We start from the raw sequence: 26032 nt of genomic DNA, 5'->3' as shown, positions 1-26032 counted from the left end.
ATGTCAGGACCCTTAGGATACATATTGTCAAAGCTGGGAGGGTCCTAAGAACATAAGTTGTCAGGATTGGGAGGGTCTTTAGAACCCAGAATATTAGAGCTGGGAGGATCCTAGAACATTAAACCTAGTTAGTGTCAGAGTTTAAAGAGATGATGCTCATTTTCCCTACAAGCCTAAATCTTCCCCTCTGCAGCTTCCATTTCCCTGCTTCTGATTCTTCTCTCTGGATCTCCCTCTTCAACACCTGAATACAGTTATCATGCTATCTTTATCTCGCTTCCCTCCTTCAAGTCAGAAACTTATCAGTTCCTTCGATGGATCTTTCTACAGAATGGCCTGGGGTCCCATCATCCTATTCTGTAAGTCATCCTCCTCTGGATACTTTCTGGTCCTCCTAGGTTGGAGACTCAAACTTTATGTGTGGTCTGATCAGCACAGAGTTTGATACCATCTTCCCAGTGATGGACATGGCTTCTCTTTGCAGCCCAAGATCCCATTTAATTTTTTGGTTACCATTTCACATGATAACTCATATTGAACTTGCAGACCACTTAAGACCCTTGTATCTTTTTTTCAGGACAACTGTTTGATGGTCATAGTTCATCCATGTTGTAATGGAAAGTCATTTTTTTTAGTTTAAGAGTTTATTTTTCTTCAATTTCATATAAAAAATTTTAACTTTCATTTTAAACTTTTTTGAAATACAGATTCTTATCCTTCCCACCACCCCACAGTGAGAAGGCAAATATTTTGATATAGGTTATATATGTGTAGTCTTATAATATTTCCATATTAGTCATGTTGTAAAGGAACAACATAGAGCCAAAAAACCAAGATACATAAAGTAAAATGCAAATATCCTTCCATCTGCATTTAGATTCCATCAATTCTTTTTCTGGAGATGGATAGCATTTTTCATCATAAGTCCTTCAGAACTGTTTTGGAGCATTGTATTGTTGAGTCATTTTCAGTTGATCATCATTCAAAATTGTTATGATGTACAATGTTCTCCTGGTTCTGTTCACTTCACTTTTCCATGTTTTTCTGAGAACATTCTGCTTGACCTTTCTTTTTGTTTTTTAGTTGTTGTTGTTGGGTTTGTTTTTTTTTTTGCCAGGCAATGGGGTTAAGTGGCTTGCCCAAGGCCACACAGCTAGGTTAAGTATTGGGACTGAGACCGGATTTGAACTCAAGTACTCCTGACTTCAAGGGCAGTGCTTTATCCACTGTGCCACCTAACCGCCCCTAGACGTGCTTGACCTTTCTTATACCATAATATCATTCTATCACAATCATATACAACAACTTATTATTCAGCCATTGCCCAATTGATGGACATTCCTTTGAGTTAAAATTCTTTGCCACCACAAAAGGAGCTGCTAAATATTTTTGTACAAGGGGTCCTTTTCTTCTTTTTTTAAAAATATCTCTGGAATATAGACCTCGTAATGGTATTTCTGGGTAAAAGTTTTATAGCCCTTTGGGCATATTTCCAAACTGCTCTACAACATGGTTGAATCAGTATACAACTTCACCAGTAGTACACTAGAATCTCAACTTTTCCATATCCCCTTCAAGATTTGCTATTTTCATTTTCTGTCATATTTGCCAATCTGATAGTAGCCCAGAGTTGTTTTAAATTCCATTCCTTTAAACAGTAGAGATTTACAGCATTTTTTTCATATGACAAAAGACAGATTGTCTAAAAACTGCTTGTTCATCCCCTTTGAATATTTATCAATTTCTAGAAATTTGATTCAGTTCTTTATATATTTGAGAAATGAGGTCTTTATCAGAGAAACTTGCCTTAATTTTTTTATCGTTATTATTATATATTTCCTTCCATTCTATTTTCCACCTGTTTATTCTACTCTCTCTCCTTTCACCCTGAGCCAATTCTGATGAGTAAGATTCACATGCTCCCTCCACCCCCTCCATTCTCCTTTCCACTGAAAAAAGCTTTTTCACCTCTTTTATGCAAGATATTTCACCTTATTCTATCTTCTCTCTTTCCTCTTCTCCCTTTACATTTTAGAGAATTATTCCATCACATTCAACTCACACCTATGCCCTCTGTCTATGTATACTCCTTCTATCTTAAGAATGAAAAACTTTGGTGCAGTTAGGTGGCGTAGTGGATAAAGCACCGGCCTTGGAGTCAGGAGTACCTGGGTTCAAATCTGGTCTCAGACACTTAATAATTACCTAGCTGTGTGGCCTTGGGGCAAGCCACTTAACCCCATTTGCTTTGCAAAAAACCTAAAACAAAGCAAAAAAAAACCCCAAGAATGAAAAAATTCTTAGGAGTTACAAGTATCAATTTCCCATGTAGGAATGAAAACAGTTTAATCTTATTGAATCCCTTATGATTTCTCTTTCTTGTTACCTTTTTATGCTTCTCTTGAGTCTTAAACTTTAAAGTATATTTTTGAAAGTCAATTTTTTTTTTTTTACTCAACTCTGGTCATTTTGTCAAGGATTGCTTGAAAGTCTTTTTCCTTATCAAGGTTTTAATATATTGTAGGTAGGCAAAAGAAATTAATTGGGTGGGGACAGCTAGGTGGTGCAGTGGATAAAACACCAGCCCTGGAGTCAGGAGTACCTGAGTTCAAATCCAACCTTAGACATTTAATACTTACCTAGCTGTGTGACCTTGAGCAAGTCACTTTACCCCCATTGCCTTGCAAAAACCAAAAAGAAAAAAAATAAAGAAAAAGAAATTAAATGGGAATTTGGGGAGGAGTTTTGCAGAAACTGCAGATGACATGTGAAGGCCAAACAAATGGCACAGAAAAAGTTTAGAAACTCAGAAATTCATAAAACTTATGTATAGTATTGTATAATATCAACATTTTATCTTTTAATACCATAATAATTCAGACATCTTCTCTGGCATGAAAAGAGGGTCAAAATTTTTTTACACAGATTTTCTAGGTTGTGGGAGCTTGGCATTCCTATCCCCCATAATATGGAAGGCATAACTTTACTAAGTTTTGCTGGGTATGTGATTCTTGGCTGTTATACAAGCTCTTTTGTCTTCTGATCCTTTAATGTAGAAACTGCTAAATCTTGTGTTATCCTGACTGAGGCTCCAGGTCAATTGAATTGTTCCTTTTTTGGCTCTTGCAAGATTTTCTCCATGACCTGAGAGCTCTGGAATTTGTCTTTAATATTCCTGGAGTTTTCATTTTTGAGATCTCACTCAGGAAGTGATTGGTTGATTCTGTCAATTTCTATTTTACCCTCTGACTCTAGAATATTAGGGCAATTTTCCTTGATAATTTGTTGAAAGATGATGTCTAGGCTCTTTATTTATTTATTTATCCTTATCATGGCTTTCAGGTAATTCAATAATTCTTAAATTACCTCTTCTGGATATATTTTCTGGGTCAGTTGTTTTTCCTATGAGGTAATTCACATTTTTTTCTATTTCTTTTCATTCTTTTGATTTTGTTTAATTGATTTTTGATGTCTCATGGAATCATTGCCCAATTCTAAGTTTTGAGGAATCATTTTCTCTAGGGATTTTTGTACCTCCTTTTCCATTAGGCCAATTCTATTTTTAAGGAGTTCTCTTCAGTGAATTTTTGTATATTTTTTCCTTTTCACCAATTCTACTTTTCAAGGCATTCTTCTCCTTATTGGATATTAGTGCCTCTTCAACCATTTGGCCCATTCTGCTTTTTTAATGTTTTATTTCCCCCCAGTTACATGTCATTTTTAGCATTCTTTTTTTATTTGTTTGGGGTTATTTGGGGGTTTTTTGCAAGGCAGTGGGGTTAAATGGCTTGCCCAAGGTCCCACAACTAGGCAATTATTAAGTGTCTGAGGACAGATTTGAAATCAGGCCTTCCTGACTCCAGGGCCAGAGTTCCATCCACTGCACCACCTAGACTGTCCTGCCTATTCTGCTTTAAAGGTGTTATTTTCTTCAGTAAATTATTTGTGTATGTGGGCCTCCTCCACTAAGCGGTTGACTCTTTTTTCACGATTTTTCTTGAAGTACTATCATTTCTCTTCCCAATTTTTCCTTTGCCTCTCTTACTTGACTTTTAAAATCCTTTTTGAACTCTTCCATGACTGGAGACCAATTCATGTTTTTCCTTAAGGCTTTGGATGTAGCAGTTTTGACCTGTCATTTTCTGAGTTTGTGTTTTGATTTTGCTTTTCACTATAGTAATTTTTTAATAATAGGATCTTTTTCTACTGTTTACTCATTTTTCCAGTCTATTTCTTGACTTTAAACACTATGCTAAAATAGACTCTGCTTCTAGAGAGGAGGGAGCACTGGCTCAAGCTTTTTTGTGCCTTTTTTTTGGGGGGGCAGTTGTTTTCAGAGATAATTCTGGGGACCTGTAGGTTTTTGGTTATATCAAGGTGCTCTGGTCTGTGAATAACCACAATCACTCCTTTCTACCCAGTTCCCCTGTGGCCACAAACTCTGGTGTACTAATACTTCTTGTGCTGGGAATGAGTTCCAAGCCTGATCTACATTTAAGTATGGGCAAGGTAAGAGTTCTGCCCCTGGGGCCAGCAAAGGGGCTCCTATAATTTCCTTTTGAACAGCTGTCTGATACAGGCTGAGAGGTCCAGAAACCTCCATTGATTCAGATGCCTCCAAGTGCTACTGGGGGTTTGCTGGGGCATGGCTTGCACTGGAATGACCTCCTTTTACCCCACCATAACAAGACATTTTCTGTCAACTTTCTAAGTTGTCTTGGACTGGAAAATTGTTTCATCCCCTTCTCTTTTTTGGGGGGTTCTGCCATGACAGAATTTGTTTTGGGACCTTATTTAAAGTTATTTTGAGGGGTTTTGGGGAGAGGTCAGTTGAGTCCCTGCCTTTTGTCCACCACCTTGGCTCTGCCCTCAAAGTTAAGGGTTTTTTTGAACCTAAGTGTAAGACTACATTTCCCCCTGTCAAGTTTCATCTTCATTCATCAAGTGTTTATTAAGCATCATCTATATTGTAGGCACTGTGGCTTCAAAGATAAAACTAAAATGTCCTCACAGTGTTTATATTCCAAAGGGGGGACACAGTCCCCTTACTTAGAAAAGTAAATACAAAATTAGTAAATTCAAAGCATTCAAGATTCTCAGATTAGAAGACATATGAGTCTCCTTGTAGAAGGGCTGAATCTTGAAGGAAACCAGGGATTTTAAGAGGCAACAGTGAGGAGGGAATGCATACCAGACATAGAGAACAGTGTGGGCAAAGACTTGGAGATGGGAGATGGGATGCATTGTGTAAGAAACCACATATGCATCAGTTTGACTGAAATGTAGATTGTGAAAAGGGGAGTAATGTGGAGTCAGTTTGGGAAGGTAAGCAGGAGTCAGACTATGAAGGACTTTAAATGCCAGAGAAGTTTGTATATTATGATATTTTTTATCCCCCCACTTTTCATCTAGTGGCAGGATCCTTAGAAAAGAAATGTCAGAGCTGGGAGGGTCCTAAGAACACAGTGTGTCAGGACTGGGAGGAACCTTAGAAGTAGGAGACAAACAGCCATGTGAAATGTTGTCATTGTACATATCAGCAAAATAGCTTTGTTCAAACCTTTCCACAGTTTGGCTCTCTAGTGAATTCTTGAGTTGTTTTTATATTATTTCTTTCCACTCTATGCACTTTTTTAATTCATGAGACCCTCAGATTATAAAGTGTATGTTTTGACCTGACAGATGTACCATTGATAGACTGCCCAGTAATCTGAAGAGTAATCAGTAACTGATAAGTGATTTAAAATTATTTCTAGGTAGCTTCTTCCTTTTTTTCTTTAGAAAAATTTTCCCCCAGCAAACTCCATACAAATTAGTCTTTGATTATTCATTTTATATGATGTCCTTTGGGGTAATTTGCCCAGTCAGCAGGCTATTACAATTCATGACTATGTGTTAGTGCTAATGAAGGAATAAACTGATTTTCCAAATTAAAACAAGAACAAGGTACCAAGTTTATGTAGTGATAGAGTGCCCATCACCCCAGGGCTTTAGAAATATTAACTTGGCATTGGCTGGACTTTAATGAGGAAAGACAATAGTCTAGATAAGAAGTGAGAAGAATCTGATCATGTGGAGATTATGTAAATAGATTTTGGGGAGGTATGCCTTACTGATTTTATTATAGATTGGTCATGGGGTTGGGAAAGCAGGAGAGGGAAGAACCTTTTCCTCATTACTCCTCTTTTTGGTGGGGTTCTGAGCCACTCAAGTAGCTCTGTCATCTTTTCCATGCCTTCCCTTCCCAACTCCTCACCCCTCTCCATTTGACCTCCAAAGCCCGAGCATCCTCTACCTTATGCCATACTTGTGTCTGTCTGACCTTCCTGTGTTATTGTGCTTGGACACATCTTACCCCTCTGCTAGACTGCAGTCTCCTTGAAGGCAAGAAGCACATCATTTTCCAGGGTCTGAGGTCCCAGGGCTAAGCACTGGGTCTTGTACCTTACAGGCCCTTAATCACTCTTTGCTGAATTCTGCAAAGGCATCAAGGCCAGAACTAGTCTGAAGCCAGGACTTCACCCACAACCTACAGAACCATAAAAGCTGCCGGATTCTGAGTGAGTCCAACATTTGACAAATGAGAAGACCGGATCAGAAGTGAGAGTTGTGACCTACTCCAGGCCACACAGCAAGAGTGGCAAAGCCAGGCCTGAGCAAAGTATAGAAATGCCATTTTATTCTCCTCCTTTTGAAGAAGACCCTCCTGCCCTATGTTCTTAAGTTTTTGGAAAGAAACTGTGGGAGGTGAATGATTGTTTGTTTCTTAAGTCCGGACATGGCCCCTACTCTTGTCCATGTGCCAGCTGGCCAACCCCTGGTTTCATTTTAACTTGGGGAAGATCCTGATGAAGAGGATCATGCTGATGAAGATGAAGCAGACAAAGATAAGCACAATCCACAGGAGCCAGTTGACGGACTTCTTGGCATGCTGCTCCAGCCTCTCTGACTCCGTCTTCAGCTTTTCGAAATTCTGGTCTGCCATCTTGAGGGAGTGGGAGAGCGTCTGTGGGGAAGGACAGGGAGAACAGGATGAGGGGTGGCTTTGCCCCAGTATCCAGGGAAGTTCAGAGGTCTTACTATCCCCTTCCCAACATCTTATGTTCAAGTCCAAGTCCAAGTCCTGCTGCTAAGCTTTATGTCCTTGGGTAAATCATTTTCCCACAAAACCCACAGGTTCTCATTTTTCCATCTGTCATATAAGGGGGCTGGATTAGATGATCTGAAAAGGTCCTCCTAACTCTGACATCCTGGGTTCTAAGGGCCCTCCCAGCTCTGACATTCTGTATTCTAAGTATTCCCATCCCCCTCCAGGCTGCTGCTCTGTAGCTCTACCAGCTGGAGACACCAGCTGGGCATCTCAGGTTTCTTGTCACTCTACCTGATTATCTTGTTTAATAACATTCTGTGCTGCCAGAGTGTTGTTCTTCAGACTTCGGGCCAAACTCAACATCTCTTCGGCCAGCTTCTCCTGGACGCTGTGGTGATGCTGTAGCACAGCATCGAGCTCAGCAGCTGACTGCTTCTCATCTGTCCCAAGGCCCCTGTGTGTGTGGGGGTGGGGGAGGGTTAATTGGGAAACAGCAAAGATCCAAACTACCAAAAGGGGAAAACTGACAATTCCCTTTGCCCCTGAGACAGGTAATCAAACTATTTATTCTAGGCTACATGTGTCTAACTTCCAGGGTGAATATCATGGCTTGGACTCCACATATGTATGCAGAAAAAGGCTTCAGCATAATAGCCACAGGCAACAACAGAATGGCAAGCATCTGTTCAGGACAGGGGATTTGCATCAGTTAAGTCACTTTCTCTAGTTCTCTGGAGGGATAACTAGGGTGCTAACAAAGAAGTTCCATCCAGAACATCAGTTAAAGTTACTGGGGGGGGGGTGCTGAGCCTCAAGAAGACCAGATTTAAGAGGCCAAGTGAGAAGTGTCCTCAAACACTGGAAGGGCTGTCGAGGGCAAGGGCACTTGTTCTGTTTGGTCCCAGAGGCTACAGGGTAGGCAGATTTCAGCTGGATATGGAGACATAAATGGCCTAGAAAAGAAAGCTGACCCTCTAAGTGAGATGGATTTATTTAGGAGATAGTGAGTTTCCTACCACTGAAGGTTCCAAAGCTGGGTTCATTTGGTGGATCTGTTGTGGGGATGGGGATTCATGTTTCAGGGAGGAGTTAAGACTAGATTAGCTTTGAGACCCTGCCCATCTGTGAACTCTGGGGCCCCCACAACAGGAGAAGAGGAAATAGTACCAAAGATGTCACTTACGTTCGTTTCCTTAAGTTTAGGTCCCCAGAACCTGAACCAAAAGAGAGGTGCTTGTCAGTTAAAGGATTTTACTGTTGGGGTTCTCCTTTGTGAAGCTTTCAAAGTCCATTCCAAGGGCCCCAAGTATTTCTGACATTTCTACAGTATAGGCCCAAGGACAATCCTAACCTTTGATCACACCTTAAGTATGCTTCAGTGATATTTATTGGCTCCCCATCCCTGACTGTGCCATAGTTTTTCCTCACTTTTGCTTCTGTTCACATCCTTTATTGAAATGCTAAGTGCTAGGCAGACATGATGGGATATTCCCCTGACCCTTTCTCTGCCTAGGTTCAATGTTATGAAACCCCCTAAGCTCCCAGGGGTCCCTCTTCAAGTATATGTTATTCATCGGTTTCCCATATGGCCACTGGCATTTGCTGCTTTGGTGCAAGGGAAAGAACCCCAGGCTGAGGGTCTAGACATGAGTTTTTGTCCTGGCTCTGCCACGTACTAGCTTGGTGACGTTTGATGAGCAGATCCCTTTCTGGGTCAATTTGCTCAGCTGCAAAATGAGGGGAGATGGACTAGACTATCTCTAAGGTACTTTCTACTAATGACATACTGTGTTCTAAAATCCTTCTTGGCTCTAACATTCTTTTTTTTTTAGTTTTTCTTTTTTTTTTAGGTTTTTGCAAGGCAATGGGGTTAAGTGGCTTGCCCAAGGCCACACAGCTAGGTAATTATTAAGTGTCTGAGGCTGGATTTGAACTCAGGTACTCCTGACTCCAGGGCTGGTGCTCTATCCACTGCACTACCTAGCCACCCCAGGTGCTAACATTCTAAGGGTCCTCCCGACTCTGACGATCCAGGCTATAAAGGCTCTCCTAGCCTTGACATTCTGGGTTCTAAGGGCTCTCTCAACCCTGACATTCTGAGTTATTCTAAAGGTCCTCCCTGTTCCAATGTTCTGGATTCTAAAGGTCCTCCCTGCCCTGACAACTGATGCTTTAAAGGGATCTCTTGGCCCTGACAATTTGTGTTCTGTGATTTCCTTGGCCTATGATCTCAAGGTGCTACTATAAGTTTTCTGTGTGCCAGTTTTGTCTGCCCACCCAGATTGTAGCCTTGAGGGCCTGGGCCATATTTCCTGTAACAGTTTTCCACATAGGGCTGGATTCTGGGGCCTCAGGTCCACCACAGAGCCCGACTTCTCCATCCTATCCTGCCATTTCCTCTAAACATCAAAGACCTATATTTTCATCTCCCTGCGTCCTTGCTCCCCCAAGTTCCTCTCAAGGCCTCAGTGACTTGGGAAACAGAGATGCCCTTGGACTATGGGCATCCTGGTGACAGACCTTTGTGCCCTAAGCAAGCTGGTGGGGGGGGGGCTTGAGCCAGCCCTACTTCTGCCTTTTGCCCTGCTCGGCCTGTCTCCTCTGTTAGGAAGAAGGGTCCTGGAGGGCAAGGATGGCTTCATTCTTTGCACTGTATACCCACAGTCTGGCACATGGTCAATTTTTGCTAATGCTGGCTGACTGACCAAGGGGTTGATGGCTCGGCCAGGCTGGATGCTCCACCCGTCACTTCCCTCCTTGTGGTGAAGCATCAGGGAGGCTTTCAGTCCGACCTTCTCGACTTGAAGGGGAGCTGCCCTATTCGAGGTCACACAGCCAGGCTGAACTAGAGAGTCCATCTTGGCTCCTCCCAAATGGCTCATTCCCTTAGATGAGCTGCGCTGCCCATGAGGCTCCGTCAGCAGCTAGAGGGAGACAGGTCTCCCCCTGCTGTTGGCTTCTGAAAGTCACAAGAGACTCTGGGCTCCCCTCACCATAGGGACTTTCTCCCCTGAACCTCTTTCTAGGATTGAGAAAAGAAAAGTAATTTCTTGTCCTCCTAGACTGATGGGAATTACTTTCTGAGTTTGGTCATGAGACCCCATGATATAGTTAGATTTTAGAGGGCCTCTGATGTCATCCCCTTGTTTTTCCAGGAAGGACACTAAGGCCCTAAGAGAGGAAAGCCTTGCTCAAGGTGACCCAGTTAGAAGGCAGCAGGGCCAGGATCCGAACCCACATCCTTTGCCAGTGTTCTTTTCATTACTCCATGGTAACAATTTCAGGTAACTGGAGACTTTCATCTCTGCAAAGAAGACAGGCAACTTGGGCTGAGTTGCCCAAGGCTTCCTTTCTAGGGCTTAAAGAAAATGGTTTGGAGGGCTGTGTCTACTCACCATTGGTCGACGAGGATTCCTAAAGGGAGAAAAACTACAATGAGAAAGTGTATGCCATCACCCAACTGACCCGCTGAGCCCAGACTAAGAAGGGCCCGGGGGAACCCTGAGTCTCCTTCCTCCACATATGCTGATCATGTTCAAGGCTTCCCTGGAGAGCAGGGATGGCTTCAGGAGTTCAGATCCTGGGCATGTAAAATTCAGTCTTGGCTTCCCCCCTGGCAGCAGGCCCTGAGCCTCAATCACTTAATACACTTCCATAAATATTTATCCTATTGGTCCCAACAAAAACTTCCCGCAAACAGGCTGTACTTCTAAAATGAGGTCTTTTTGAAAAGAAAAATAGAGAGAGGTCAAAAGTCCATACATCAAGGAGCTAAAATTTCATCAGAATGCTATTGCATTCATCGGTACAGACTGCAGCCCCCATAGTGATTAGTACATGGTCTTCTAAGGGGGCCATAGACAAAAAATTCATTTTCCTGAGGCCAACTCAATAATGAATCATTTTGAACCCAGTTGGTCTTGGGGTAACAGACACTGTCATGGGGCTTATATTTGCTGGCTGGTAGGATCTGCTTCAGTTGTTACAACTCTGACATCAACTTTGGGCTCAAGCATGGGTCAATCAGGGTCTAAAGGATATGTGAAGGGGAGGAATGCATGGAGGGTGTAGCAAGGGAAGGCATTCAAGGTGAGCTTCTGTGGAGACCTTGAATGCCAGGCCAGGAGTCATCTGTATACCTTCTTTTCACCCCCATCTTCAATTTGTCATTAAGCCCGTTGATGGCTCCAAATGAAAGTATAGGACAGAGAAGTTTAAGTATTAGACCAACTACCAAACTGAAGGTCTACAGAGCCATTGTGCTGACCTCATTGCTATCTGCCTGTGAAACCTGGACAGTATGCCAGTGCCAAGGCAGGACACTGAATTGCTTCCATTTTAATTGTCTTAGGAAGATAATGTGGCAGGAGAAGATCCCAGATACTGAGGTCCTTCCTCAAGTTAAACTGCCTAGCATTCCAACATTGCTACAAAGAGTGCAACTACAATGGACTGGTCATGGTGTTAGAACGCCAAAAGTATATTTGTCAAGAAGACTATTTTATGGAGAACTCACACAGAGAAAGTGCTCACAAGGGGGTCAGAAGAAGTGATACCAAGACACCCTGAAGGTCTCACTGAAGAACTTTAGAACTGATTGTACAGCATGGGAGACACTGGCACAGGACCGCCCAGCATGAGTACAGCATGAGAGTACAGCACTCTATGAGAAAGGCAGAATGGAAGCAACTCAAAGGAAAGATGAGATGCATGTTTAGAGTACCCACCTCAGGTGTTCACCTGGACTATCTGTGCCCAACCTGTGGTAGAGCATTCTGAGCTCATATTGGTCTGATCAGCCACAGTTGGACACACTGTCATTTGCTTCAAACATAGTGATGTCATTTTGGTCTTCTTTGATAGCAAAGGACAAGAACCAACCAACCAAATCCTGTGGATGCTTCTTTTGAAATGTGTCTCAGACTCACTGGCCCTTGCCCAGCCCCTGCAGACTTGGATTATCCCAGTAGTCACCTTGGTCCCCAGTTAAGTACACCCCAGGAGGGATTGGCCAATGAAGCCCTTTGGGGAACAGCAAACCGGCACCTATATGACAGGGAGACTGCCAGAAACAGGGACAACCTAATCACCCCAGGAAGGGGGGAAAAGTATGTCAGCATCTTAAGAGAACTATGCTTCCTCAGCTGCAAACTCACCCCTCAGCACCTTTGGCCTCAGTCCGGAACATCCATCCACCCTCAGTCCTCCTCAACTTGGAATACCCCTCTGCTAGGCTGGTACCTTTTCCAATGGATGAGTTCTTCCAGGGGACACCATTTTGGGCAGGGTCCTGGGTTGGAATTTCTGGACTTCCATACCCAGTCTTGATTTCCTTTTGGTCTTGTCTTTCTCCCTCAGAATGTAAAGTTCCTCAAGGGGATGGACTATTGGTCTTTTTTGCTCATATTTATATATTCTAAGAGCTACTTAGCTCAGTGTTTGGTACAGTAAGAGCTTAATAGTTTCAATATCATTCAACACTGTCACATCACAGCCAAAAGAAGTTCCCACTGCCCACAACATGTTTCTTGGATAGATATCTGAGCCCAAGGGAGGCCAATGCTCTGGCTGTGCTCAGGTTGTATAAATAGTCTCATGTCTGGTTCTGGGTACCATGTTTTAGGAGGGTTGATGCCATTCCAGAGGAAGGGACTAGGAGGGGACTCTAACCATGTCACAGTGGGGTGGAGAGAAGACAAAGGCAAAGAAGTCTTGAGAGATGTCTGAAGGGCTGTCCTATGGTCTGCTAGGCTCCAGAGAAAGGTGGATCTTGGTTTCCCAATATGGCACCTTTGGCTGCCTCTGGAGGTGTTCCAATAAATCCAGGTGACTAGGGGGTTGGGGTGGGGGGGAGATGAAGCAGGGAGGAGGAAAGAGTCTTTCATAACCTACCGGGCCCAGCAGCTCACTCCTCATCTCTCCCGTGTACCGAGCCCTTGTCTGCAAGTGCACTGTCTTGGTAGCTGGCACCCGCTCTTTGGTGGTGGTGGGTGTGCGTCCTGGGGCCAAGAACTGATTAGCGAGAGCTTTCTCTGAGGAGGATGACTGGACAAAGAAGAGAGTAGGCTGGAATAAATATGAGGCAGAGCTGGTATACCCTATGATCCCACTTGGGGAATCCATGCCCTCTTCCCTGGAAGACTCCAAAAGGAAATGAGAAATGAGGTTGAGGAGGTAATCCAATTCCATCTATGTTCCATTAGCAATTCTTCCCTGGGCTGCTAAAGATCCCATAACCAGAGACAACCAGCCTCTAAAATGAGGATTTCCAGGTCCCAAGTCTCATTTGCCTCATTAGAGGGGAAAGCCTGCAAACCCTCACCAGCTCTGAAAACTGCCAAAATGGGACTGGTTTGCCAGGCTGTACAGTGATTCATTGTTTGAGTCCTAGCAAGCAGTTCTCTTTTTCCACAAAGGTTCTTGATATCTTTGGTTGTTGGTTTTATTCCAGTCCAAATTTGTTATAACACCTATGTTTCCAAAATTCTTCCTTCCCATTCCCTTGTCATTTTAATTTAAAAATTAGATTTCAATTCAGCAAATGCTGATGATTGCCCATGAGATTCATGCAAAGGAAGTATATCTGATGTATTGAGGCACATGGTAATGTGGCTACAACAGCCTTCTCACCAGGGTGGGGCTACCTGGCATGAGAGTGGGGAGGGCCTGGAGCAGGACTGGCTATCCAGGTCTCTCAGCATCTCAGGTTTGGAAAGCCACTGCCACCAGCACTTTAGTTTTCTCTCTGCTTCTCACTCACTCCCCCTCCACAGATTCCAGGAGGTGGTGCGACAGTCGAAGGGGCCCCTCAATAACCCCATTTCAGCTTTCCTGCAGCGTGGACTCCCCTCCACTTGAGGGGCTTGTACTTGTCCAGTGCCCAGTCACTGTCTGGGATAGGAGAACTACCTTCCCTTCCTCCTTCCCCTAGGAGGCTGGTCCCCCTCCTGTCAGCCCAGGGCCCCTTTCCAGTCCAAGGCCTCCTCTCTGGTCCTCTTCTGTCTTTTCCCATCCTGTCCAGGGCCTCTAGGTGGTTACGGCCAAGTCAGGGAAAAATCAACAAGATTACTTTCCCCTTTCACTCCTCTGGCCACTTTGTTTTCCTTGGCTTGGCCCATGGAATGCAGCCCCAGGGCTCAGGTTGGCACAGGAAAGAAAATGAGTTAAGAGTCAGATTTGAAAAGGCTCCCCCTCCCCCTTTCGTCATCAGTCCTTCATAACTAAGCCAGAGCTGGGGGAGCAGGAGGGTCTCCCCACACAGAGGCAAAGAGGGTAAAGCCAAAAGGCTTGGTCTGTGCTTTAAAGAAAGGGGAAGGGTCTAAGTGGAGCCTTTATAAGTAGAGTGGAATTACAGATTTTTAAAAATTAAATTTAGTTTCTTTAGCTTGATGAATAAAAATAATGTCCTGATTAAATATTAATTTGTGTTTAACTTTAAAAAATAAATAAAATTCCCTAGGCACACACCCTGATGAATCGTGCTGCACATGCCTCCAGCATCACTGGGGGTTGGGGGCAGGTCATACATGGGCATTAGTCTGGTCCCCAAGGTACTGATAATAATACTAATAATAATACTAATACTACTACTACTACTACTACTACTACTACTAATAGCCATCACTAAATGGATGTAGGAATGGATTTAGAATCAAGACGGCTGAGGATATATATCCTGCCTCAGACACGGTAGTTGTGGGTGACCCTGGGCAAGTCACTTATACCCTATGAGCTTCAGGTTTCTCATCTATAAAATGGGAGTAATCATAGCACCTACCTAACAGGCTTTGTGAGTTCAAATGAGACTATCTATAAAGTACTTTGCCAATTTTAAAGTATGATAATGCTAGCTGTAAGTGTAGAATCCTTTTGTTATTATCATCATTATTGGTATTCTTGGTGGTATTGGTATTTATTATTATTATTATTATTATTATTATTATTATTAGTATATATCCCTTTGACCCTACCCCAGGATTGTTGTGAGGATTCTCATTTCATAGATGAACTAGCTGAGGCAAAGAGAGGGGAAGTGACTTGTATGGGATCACACAGCTGGCAGGGACCAGAGGCTGAATTAGAACCCAAGTTCCTGACTCCAAGGTCAGCCTCCTATCCACTGAACCACCTAGTGGTCAAAAACAGAAACAAAAAAGTCTCTGTCCTCAAGAATGGCCTATTTTATTGGGGAACATGGTATGTGGACAGAGAAGTAAATATAAAGTAACTTGAAGATGAAACAAATGATACTGTCACCTGAGGGAAGACTCTCAGATGTGAATTCAGGTCTCCTCCTTCCAAGTTTAATGATCTATCACCTAAAAAAGATTGTTTTAATGTAAAATGGGCTGCTGGTGACAGAATATATAGAATGCTAAGTTTGCAGTCAGGAAGTCCTGAGTTCCATTCCTGTCTCGAATCTGTGCCAGCTACGTGACCCTATACAAGTCACTTCACCTCTGCTTGTCTCAGTTTTCTCAACTGCAAAACAGGAATAATTATAGTGCTTACCACAAGGTTGTCACAAGATTGGATTAAAGGACCATGATTCCAGATGATCTCTGAGGTTGGTCCCTGATAGCTCTAAATCCTATGATTGTAGAAACATTAATAATAGGCCAATTATTTTACTTACCAGTTTTTCAGCCTCTAACATTCCTTTCAAAAAGTCCACTTTTCTAGAATACTCATTAAGCATTTCTGGGGCAGGTTTACTGAAAAGCACAAAAAAGAAAAAAGTCACCAAGAAACCTGCCTCCATCTATCCATTTAGCACAGATGACTCACTGGCAATTATCCTGGGTTTAGCTCCCACAAGAAATTAGGTAGCAGCCCTCTCCTTCATTCAGAAGCCTGCCCCCCTCACCCTTGGGCTGGCAGTGACCTCATTCTCATACTCACAAGGGACAGTAAAGGAATCTAAAACATTGAGACCTGGGTTTGAATTTTTGTTCTATGAACCAGCGAGGTGACTTTGGGCAAGTCTTTTAACTTCCTTGAAGATTAAATTTCCCATTTGCAAAATTTAGAGAAGGGTAGAAACAAAGAGGGAACCTCCTGGCTTTGACATTCTGTGTTCTAAGGGTGCTCTCAGCTCTGACATCCTGTGTTCTAAGGACCCTCCCAGCTCTGACATCCTGGGTTCTAAGGGCCCTGCCAGTTCTAACATTCTATAAATAGATGCCCATAACCACCTATATCCCTTTGAGTAAGTTCCTATGGAATGCAGAAGGCAACAGAGATCTTTGAGGGCCTTCTACTCTCCCCAAACTGTTTTCTCCATCTTTCCTGATTATGGGATTCAGACTGGTCATTTTTTATTGTTTTTGTTTGGTTGTTTTGTTTGGTTTGAATCTATGAATTAATTGGCATAAGGGACCTGCCATGAAACTGCAATACTTTCTCTAGCAACAGGAATCATAATGTGAGGTCTGGTGAGTTTGTTTTTTAAAAATAGTTTGAAAATTGGATTTCAATAGAATTAGTTTCCTTTCTAATCCAATCTACTTTGTTTTCTACATCTAACAACGTCATTCTGAAACTGCAGGCCCCAGATGTCCCCAGACTGCCCAAACAAAAGAATTCCTGGAGAGTGAAGAGCTGGTATGGGTCAAAGATCTGAACTCAGACCCTCTTGAATCAGAGCCTGCTTCATTATCTGTTCTTCCAAGCTGCCTTTCACCCCCTAAAACTTTTAATCAGACTCTTACCTTGATTGTTCCTTCAAGGCTCGGAGCATTTCTTCCAAGGCAGCTACATACTAAAAACAAGGGTAAACACGTTACTGACATGGTGAAGACAGGGCCTGACACCTTCTTTCAAGTCCCATCTTCAACAGCTTCTAAATGATGTTGCTTTCCTTCTGCCAATTATGCCCAATATAGTCTGTCTCTATTTTGTCTGGACATGTTGTCCTCCCTATCAGAATATAAGCTCCTTGAGGTTAGGAGCTGTTTTTGCATTTCTTTGTATCCCAAGTGCTTAAATAATTGCCTGTTTTACTGATGTTCAGTTGTGTCCAACTCTTTGAGACCCTGTTTGTTTTTTTGGAAAGGGCAAAGATACTGGAGGAGTTTGCCATTTCCTTCTCTGGGGGATTCAGGCAAACAGAGGTTAAAGCTCTATAGCTGCTTCCCAAGCAAACAGAAGCTAAGTGACTTGCCCAAAGTCACACAGTTAGTAAGTATAAGGCTGATTTGAACTCAGGTCTTCCTGATACCTAGGTATGAGGTACCTAGGCTTGGAATTAGGAAGATTCCTCTTTAAAAGTTAAAATCTGGCCTCAGACTCTTAGCTGTGTGACCTTGGGCAAGTCACTTAACCTTGTTTGCCTTAGATTCCTCATCTACAAAACAAGCTGAAGAGGGAAAATGACAAACCATTCCAATAACTTTATCAAGAACTGCCTTCCTCCAAAAAAAAAGGGGTCATGAAGTTAGTTGTGAAATGGTCCAACAATAACAACTTCCTGATCCTAGGTTCTGTGCTCGATCCACTGGGCCATCTAGCTGCCTAGCCTTCCACATAGCAGGTGCTAAATGAATGCTTCTTGGGTTGACTTGACATGACTCCAACACATTTGCTCTTTGGTTTTTGTGATTTAGGGTAGAGGTATCAAATGATTAAAATGCAATTTGGAAATACTTAACAAAACAAGAAAAAAATACAACAGGACATATATCATGTTAATATGTAGTTTTCTAAGTCAATCTTCTACCACAAGGATCTTTACTTAGGGGTGAGTGGCCCCTGTTTCTATTTGAGTTTGATATCCTTGGTGTGAAGGAAGCCAGGTAAGGAAATACTCTGAACTGATGAAGATGAGCAGCTTCGGGGTAATTTTCAGTCTTAGAGAATAGTAGCCTCAGACTACTACTCTCAGACCTGAGGGCCCAAAGTCAGAAGGTGTTAGAACAAGGTTCTCTTTCTATTACTTCAGGTGTCCTCTGCAACATTCAATACACTTAACATACTGTTGAACCCTGGGTGGGTCCTCAAGAGAGAGCAGGCTCCCAGAAGAAAGGACTTGTTTTGCTCCCAAACCCCAGGTCTGCCTAGCATTCACAATTTTCTTTTATTTCCTGAAGGCTTGCCTTCACTAAAGCAAGTTATGATTTTCACAGTCTCTTTCCCAGGGCTGGTCCAGGGTCCCAAGAGGTGGTAAAGGAGCAGTTGTTACCCTATTTCAAACATGGAAGACAGACCTATGAGAAGGGATGGCAGAGCTGGGATGTTGTAAATGGGAGCAGCAAGGAGGTCAGAATGGCAGGAAAAAAGGTAGAGAAGGTAAAGAGGAGAGAAGCGGGTTGACATGGGACTGTGAAGAGTTTAAAGGCCAAATAGGAGGCTGGACATCATCTGGAGGACTTGGGAAGCCAGCGATGCTTCTTAAGCAGAGGCTGACAGATGGGTCTGGGCTTTGGGGTGAGCATTTTGGCAGCCATGTGGAAGAAGACTGGAGAAGGGAGAGAAAGAACCTATCCCAGCAGTAGTGATGGAGCATGACAAGGTTGGTATGACATAAGGAGAGAAGAGCCAGATTCCAGACACATTGAGGTAGTGGAACCAATAAGAATAGGTAAATGATTAAATTGAGGTGAGGGAGAGGGCAAAATTGAGGATAACTCTAAGGTGCCTGGAATAATAACATTAATAGCTAGTAGTTATATAGAGCTTTAAGGTTAACAAAGCACTTTACAAACATCCCATTTGATACAATGCCCCTGGGAGGTGGGGATTATTATTATCCCCTATACTACAGTTGAGGAAACAGGTGAAATGGCCCAGGGTCACACGGATGGTAAGTGTCTCAGGCTGAATTTGAATTCAGGGCTTCCCAACTTCATGTCCAGACCTCTTCTACTTCACCACCCAGTTGACCCTTCATCTAAGCAGAGAAGTGGGGAGGAAGAGTTAGAAGGAGAAGGAAAAGATAACTAAACTAATCAAAGTTGATTTCTAGGATTGTAGAAGGAGAGAGGGGAAAAGGTCTTGGAGACTCTAATCCAAACCCCTTATTTTATTTTAATTTTATTATTATTTTTTTATTAGGTTTTTGCAAGGCAATGGGGTTAAGTGGCTTGCCCAAGGTCACACAGCTAGGTAATTATGAAGTGTCTGAGGCCACATTTGAACTCAGGTCCTCCTGACTCCAGGGCCAGTGCTCTATCTTCTGCACCACCTAGCTGCCCCCTAAACCCTTATTTTACAGATGAGGAGACTGAAGTTGGTGGAGGCCAAGGCCCCAGAAGACATAAGCATCAGAGTGAGATTTGAACTTGGGGTGTCTGACTCCATGGCCAGGGATCCTTCCACTACAGCATCCTGTTTCCTCTTCTGTCTTTACACAACTTGCAGATGGAGACCTCTAGCACGCAGAGGTATCAAATGATTAAAATGCAATCTAGAAATATTTAACAAAACAAGTAAAAAATACAACAGGGCATAGATAATGTTAATATGCAGTTTTCTAGATAAGTAAGGACTGGATATAGAAAAGTGGGAGCAGTAGCTTCAGTCAAGTGATGGGATGGAGGCTGATAACTGAATGACAAAGGAGAACGGAGAAGCAAGGAGCGTAGACAGCTTTTTGTAGCTTTCCTGTGGAAGAGAGGTATGGAGAGGAGACGGAGAGAACAATGATCTGAGGAGGCAGCTGGATTCGGTGAGGGTTTTCTAAGGATGGGGGATATGTGAAGGCAGCAGAGGAGGAGTCAGTGGATAAGGAGAGGCTGAAAGGAGGCAAACTGAGGAGAAAGGTGCCAAGGCAGACGAGAGGCCATGGATGTGGGCATAGGCGCAGGGAAGGGCTATTCCACCTTCAAAGTGATCTCAAGGCCTGGACTGGAAGGTCAGGCAGTCAGAAAGCAATTCGTGAAGCTCCTATTAGGACTAAAAAAGCAAAAAGACGGATGACTCCCAGATCTAGACCTCCAACAGCCTAAGTGTCCCAGAGACAACCCAACTTCAACTTATTCTATCCCCCCCCCAAACCCCATTCCAGATATAAGGTGCAAATGTACCAAGAAGGGGAACATTCTGGGTGATGAACAAAAAGCATGCACAGGGGACCCCACAATACATGGAGGAGATGGGAGAAAAAGATGGGGCTGTGGCCCCCAATTCTAGCTCCCCCAGGCCGTGTGACCTTGGGCAAGTCATTCAATTTGGCAGTAGCAGAGTTCTCATGAGAAGAAAGGGCACAGTGCTCGCCCACCTCGGTCCCCCGGGCACATTCCCACCCTCTACCCTTCTAATCTTAATAAGTATCGAAAAACTGCCCTTAGCCTAGGAGGGGTCCTTTCCCGCCTTCCCGCCCGCCCTCTCCTACGGCGGAAGTCTACCCATACTTTAAGATGCCACCTCCACCCGGAAGCTTTCGGAGAAGGCCCTGGACAGGCACGGGGCAGAGCCAATGAAAGGCCAAGAGGGCAGGGCCACGCCCAATGAGGGGAAGGGAGGGAGGGGCCACGTCTGAGTGGGGGCGGGAGCACGTCTGAGGTGGGGGCGGGGCGACCGGAAGCGCCACATCTGCCCCATCAAGCTTTGTGGGGGGGGGGGAGCCCCGCGGCGCCTCCCACCTTCTCCAGACGCCATTCGCTCGGGTCGCGCTTCTCGGCCGCCAGCGCCTCGCAGCGACACAGCAATCGCACCAGGTTCAGCTCCAGCCGCGACACCGCCATCACCGTCCCCGCGCCTCCGCCGACTCCGCCGCGGTTCAACCAATTACGGGCGGAAGAAGGCGCGCCGGCCGCCATGTTAACTCTGGGCGGAAGGAGACTCTTACTCTTGCCGCCAAGTGGAAAATGACCCTCGGCATAATAATAATTAGGGGCGGCGGAAGCTGTTTTACGACCATTCTTGCTATTGGCAGTTTTACGACCATTCTAGTTCCGACCTAAAGGTCATCCTGAACTTCCGGTGACCCGCCCCGCCCGCGCCATCTTAGTACAGGCGGAAGTTGGTGGTGTCGTGGGCGGAAGTTGGTGGTGTCGTGGGCGGGGCTTGGCGCCATCTCAACCACTGGAGGAGGAAGAGTTCCTGTCGCCATCTTCATTGAGGCCCCAGAGGCTTTCTCATTTTCCCCTCACACTCAGCTCTGTCAGATTTCTGAATAGTCGTCGGCTTCCTTGGCGCAGCCTTGGGCCATTCCACGCATGTTCACTGCGGAGGGCCCAGAATGGAGTCCAAAGCTTTGGCATCTGAGCTCAGGCCCCGTGATCTTGGACTTCACCTTCTTTGCCTCAGCTTCCTCATCTGTAAAATGAATTGTAGAAGGAAGTGACAAACCATTCCAGTATCTTTGCCAAGAAAATCCCAAAAGGACTCACAAAGAGTGGGACAGAACTGAAATGGCTCACCGGGGAGACTTGTAGATCCAGCCCTAACCTCTCTCTCTCTTGAGCCCTGGTTCTAAAAGAAACTGTGGAGTCAGGAAAAACTAAAGTCCAAAATCCTTCAGACTCAAGCCCTGTGAGCTATGAGATTGTGAAGTAGAGCTAGAGGACAATGTGGAAGTGTAATGATAATAGAGTTTTTCAATACTATATTTCTGGTAAAAAGGCCAATTTCTTTAGAAAAGTAGTCAACCTTCACTTTACAGTCACCTTTGTCAGTAGTTAGAAAACCATTGACTAGGGGGCTGCTAGATGGTGGATTAGAGCACTGACACTGGAGTCAGGAGGGTCTGAGTTCAAGTGTGACCTCAGACACTTAATAATTACCTAGCTGTGTGACCTTGGGAAAGTCACTTAACACCATTTCCCCTTAAATAAAATTCTAAAATAACAAAGAATTATAATAATTACCTAGGTGTGATCTTGGGCTAATCATGTACCCTACTGCCTTACTAAAATAATAAGAAAATGTTCAGAAGCAGTCACTGACTCCCCCTTTGTTAATTAAAAACTTAGGAAGATAATAGGATGCTAGAAGATTTGTCCCCTTCCCTTTTGGTACTTACAGTTCAGGAAGAGATAAGAATTACTATATTTCCCCATGTATAAAAAACACTCCATGTGAAAGACACACCTTAATCTTGGGGCCCAAAATTTGAAAAAGTATTGCATAAAGTTATTGAACTCAAGTTTTATTCATCATAAAATTCATACAACTCTTCATCACTGTCAAAACTCCAGTCCATTAGCTTGTCCTCATCTGTGTTTGAAGACTAATCACTGTCTTAGGAGAGGCTCTGACTGCTCTCCTGGCACTCCCTGGGCAAGTCTGGTGTGTGGATGCATGCTTAGTCCATTCCCTATCATGAACTTGAAGCACCAATTGCTTCAAAAAGCAACTTCTTTTTCATCAGCAATTCTTGCATCAGGCTGAACCATCTTTGTGGACATAGGAATTCCACTGGGCCTTTGCTCATCAATCCATCTCTTCAATTCCCTCTCTAACTTAGACCATTTGGCTGCCTTGCCTCTCATGGCCTTCTTCTGCCAGGCGTCTTCAGTCAGGTTTCTTCTTCCTATGGAAAGAAGATTGTTTTCTCAGTTGGAGGAGGACCAGATTGACATTCAGCAGCACGATTTCCATTTACTTTTGCAAACTGGATTACTCTGAACTTGAATTCAGCCCTATATGAAAATCTTTTCTGAGCTATTTCTTGGCAGAACATGGTAAAACATAACCTAATATAACAGTAACAAATGTGAAACAATAAGCACAAAGACAAGTGTGAAAACTGGGAAATTCATGTAAAAAAAATCTACAACCACTGCATAAGATGCTTCCAGTTTTTAGACCCCTTAATTCAAAAAAGGATGCATCTTATACATGGGGAAATACAGTAATCAGATAATATTTTATAAGGATTATCAACTTAATAGGTTGGTGTCCAGGAAATTATTAGGTTTTGCCTACTCTTGTTATCTATATTCTGTCCCCCTCCCCTTGCTGCTGTATGTCTTCTGATCTTCATTTTTCATATATTTGATTTTAACCTTTGCTTACATAAAATTAAGAACCTTAAAACATAGAGTTAAAATAACATAGCAACAATAATGAAAAATAGATTTGACATGAAGGTTTACAATTTTTCAGAGTTCACAACAGGGATCATTTTTTGCCTTCCTTTGTATTCACCAGAGCCTAGTACCTAATAGGACTTAAATACTTATTGGCTAATCCTGAGCAACTTCTTGCAGTCCATTTCCTCCATTGTAAAAGAGAGATAATAGCAGTTACCTCCCAGGGTGGTAGTTAAGATCAAATGAGATAATATTTGTAAAGCTTTGAATAGTATCTGGCATTCAGTAGGTACTTAATATGTTTTCCTTTCCCCCTCTCTTATCTCCCACCTCTAGTACAGAATCACAACTGCCTTTGAATCATAGGCATTTCAAACTCAACATTGAAAACTGAACACTGTTCTTAACCCCCAAATGCTCAACTTTTCTGAAGTTCCCTAGAAGGCACTATTTTTTCACCACCGAACTCTTTGACTTTTCACACACCTACTCATCTCTAATATCCACCCTAGTCCTTTCTACCTTCACACCTCTTCTATGTGTTCCCTTCTCTCCATTCACACAGACACCTTATAAACTAATAAAATAGACTTGGGGTTGATCTCCTGGCTTCATTTCTTCTTCCACTGATCCATCTTTCACTCAGCCAAGGTGGCTTCTAAGGGTAGTTCTGATCAGGCCACCCCCAATGAGCTTTTGTGGCTCACAATTAACTTCACGATTAAATATAAATTCCTTTTATCATTTAAGATTGTTTAGAGAGCTCTGTCTTCTTTCCAGTTCAGACTTGAGTCCTGGAGTTGAGGCCTTAAAGATTGGCCTTAAAATAATAAATATGTGTTAACCTCCAGAAGTTTGGTCTCAAGAAAGATCAAGAAAGTTAGGTTAATATACACATTAATATTTCTCTAAGCTTGCTGATTATGCAGGCATGGGGAGGTCTGATTAGAGAGCCAAATCCCCCCACAATGGAGTCCTGAACTGGCGCATTTATACTATGAACCCTAAAATAAAATGATAGAAAAACTGAGACTGAAGTTATATTCTCTAGGATTTACTGTAAATCTATAGGTGAAGGTCATTTGAGGGGAATATTTAATTATCCAAAAACAAAAATAAAGGATAGAGGAAATCATTAACCTCCCTATTGGCCTGATAATGAAGGTTGTACAATCTTAAATTGCCCAATTGCTTCTCAGAGACTATCACCTTTATACAATACTATCTGATGAATTGTTATCTCTTTCTGAACTTTAAACCTCTTGAGGGCAGAGAAGTTTTTCAGCATCTAGATCATTTTCTTCCTGAGTTTGTAATTAATATAGGTGAAATACCTGGTGGCAAAAATGACTGAGAAGTAAAGGCTGAATACTGTCAAAAGAATTCAGACTTTATTACCAGGAATATAGTTTAAATTCTGACAGCACATTTGGACTATCAGAAGGCATAATCTGAAAAGCCACTTCTAATTTGACCAAGGTTCTTAGCACCACATGCCTGGACTATTACAACAGCCTAATGTTGGTCTCCCTGCCTCAAACCTCTCCCTAGGGGGTGGCCAGGTGGCACAGTGGATAAAGCACCAGCCCTGGAGTCAGGAGTACCTGGGTTCAAATCTGGTCTTGGACACTTAATAATGACCTAGCTATGTGGCCTTGGGCAAGCCACTTAACTCCATTTGCCTTGCAAAAAAAACAAACACCTCTCCCTAAAAGGAATTCACAGAACTGTCTGACCCTGAATGCAAGGCTTAAAAAAAAAAAAGAGTAAAAATTTATTAAAAGTTACAACAAAGATAAATGACAGAGAAAGCTAGCAAGCTAAATTTCTTATGGAGAATTAAGAATTCTTTAAGAGATGTGGCTATGTGAAGAAGACTTCACAGTAGAAACAGGGAAGCCTTCTGCCTAGATGAACAAGGTAGAAAAAGAGGAAGAGCAAAGGGCAAGGCTCCCTTTAAATATCCTTTCTGTGTGGGAGAATAAGGGCAGAGAGTTTAAGGAGTGGTAAACACCTAGTGTAGGAGTAGTTAACACTTGGTGTGAGATAGAGTCTACTCCGCCTGCCCCAGAAGCAAGTGTATGTGGCTAAGGTCAACCACTGTTAAGCCTAGAGTGGCTTAGTATTTGCAAGGACATAGGGATACACAGGGGGTGTCTGTTGCCAGACTTATTGCTAACCGGGGTTTGCAAAAGCAGTACAGAAGGGAAAGCACAGTACAGAAACATGGCAAGACTTGTTTCCAATACAGAAAGAAAATTGCTCGCTTCAATTCCCCTACTCAACTCCAGAGCTTCCCTATTGTCTCCAAGAGGAAATACAAAGTACTCTAAAATTCAAAGCCCTTCAAAAACCTAGTCTGTCCTGTCAAAAGAGAATCATGCTTTTCATAGGATCGATATGATAATAATTTAGTTTCTAGAGATCCTTTTCCTCAGCAGACTCTGGTTTGGGAGTCAGACTTACAAAGCAGCTGAGAGAATTAATCAGCTTCAAAAATAATGCCTGCATATGTTAAGTAACATGAATCAGAAAATTGTATAGCTGTTCTGTATCCAAGTGAGTGGAATATTCCCAGTAAAACCCTCACAGAGTTAATGTCCCCAGTGAAGTCCTCTCAGGGTTAAGAAATATTAAGAAAAACAATGTCGAGTCCGGAGGAGGGAACTCAGGCTGACATCAATATAATGCATAAGCTGGTTCGTTTATTGATCACAGGATACATACTTTTATACTCTACATTTACGTAACCAATTACATAAGCGTTTTAGCAAGCATTTTTTTTCACATGCATACCTTGTGTATGTCTTAGGTGATTGTTTTGAGAACCAAACAGTGTTTTGATAAACAGAGTGAAGATTGTTTTGAGAACCAAACAGTGATTTGATAAACAAAGTGCAGAAGGTAATTATCTCAGAATGCACTATCTATCTGAGCCTGGGAATACACCTTGTTAGCTCAGACATGC

General features: G+C 43.0%; 1 protein-coding gene across 2 annotated transcripts; it reads right to left on the bottom strand.

Annotated features, from left to right (window-relative positions):
- Window positions 1-6657: 6657 nt before the first annotated feature.
- Window positions 6658-20914, bottom strand: USE1 (unconventional SNARE in the ER 1). 2 transcript variants are annotated; one of them, XM_074204448.1, is made up of 8 exons: window positions 20671-20914; window positions 16801-16850; window positions 15726-15804; window positions 12983-13135; window positions 10486-10504; window positions 8274-8304; window positions 7382-7544; window positions 6658-7006 (listed from the first exon to the last, which is right to left on the bottom strand). In XM_074204448.1, exons 1-8 carry the CDS (start codon window positions 20845-20847, stop codon window positions 6824-6826), a joined length of 855 nt encoding a protein of 284 aa, XP_074060549.1. In that variant the 5' UTR covers window positions 20848-20914; the 3' UTR covers window positions 6658-6823. The 2 variants fall into 2 exon arrangements, with proteins under 2 accessions (XP_074060549.1, XP_074060548.1); XM_074204447.1 differs by lacking the exon at window positions 20671-20914 and adding an exon at window positions 20113-20409.
- Between the last annotated feature and the right edge of the window lie 5118 nt (window positions 20915-26032).

This window comes from Macrotis lagotis, chromosome X (assembly GCF_037893015.1).
Source record: "Macrotis lagotis isolate mMagLag1 chromosome X, bilby.v1.9.chrom.fasta, whole genome shotgun sequence".
Taxonomy (NCBI): domain Eukaryota; kingdom Metazoa; phylum Chordata; class Mammalia; order Peramelemorphia; family Peramelidae; genus Macrotis; species Macrotis lagotis.
This window is presented reverse-complemented; position numbering and strand designations above follow the sequence as displayed.

What these genes read in the sequence shown, in the direction of transcription:
- USE1 (XM_074204448.1), bottom strand. Translation starts at nt 20,847, where the DNA reads ATGGCGGCCGGCGCGCCTTCTTCCGCCCGTAATTGGTTGAACCGCGGC. An exon ending in GCCTTGAAGGAACAATCAAG is followed by an intron (nt 15,805 to 16,800) that starts GTAAGAGTCTGA and finishes TGTGCTTTTCAG; the next exon opens with TAAACCTGCCCCAGAAATGC. An exon ending in TGTTAGAGGCTGAAAAACTG is followed by an intron (nt 13,136 to 15,725) that starts GTAAGTAAAATA and finishes TTCTTTGTCCAG; the next exon opens with TCATCCTCCTCAGAGAAAGC.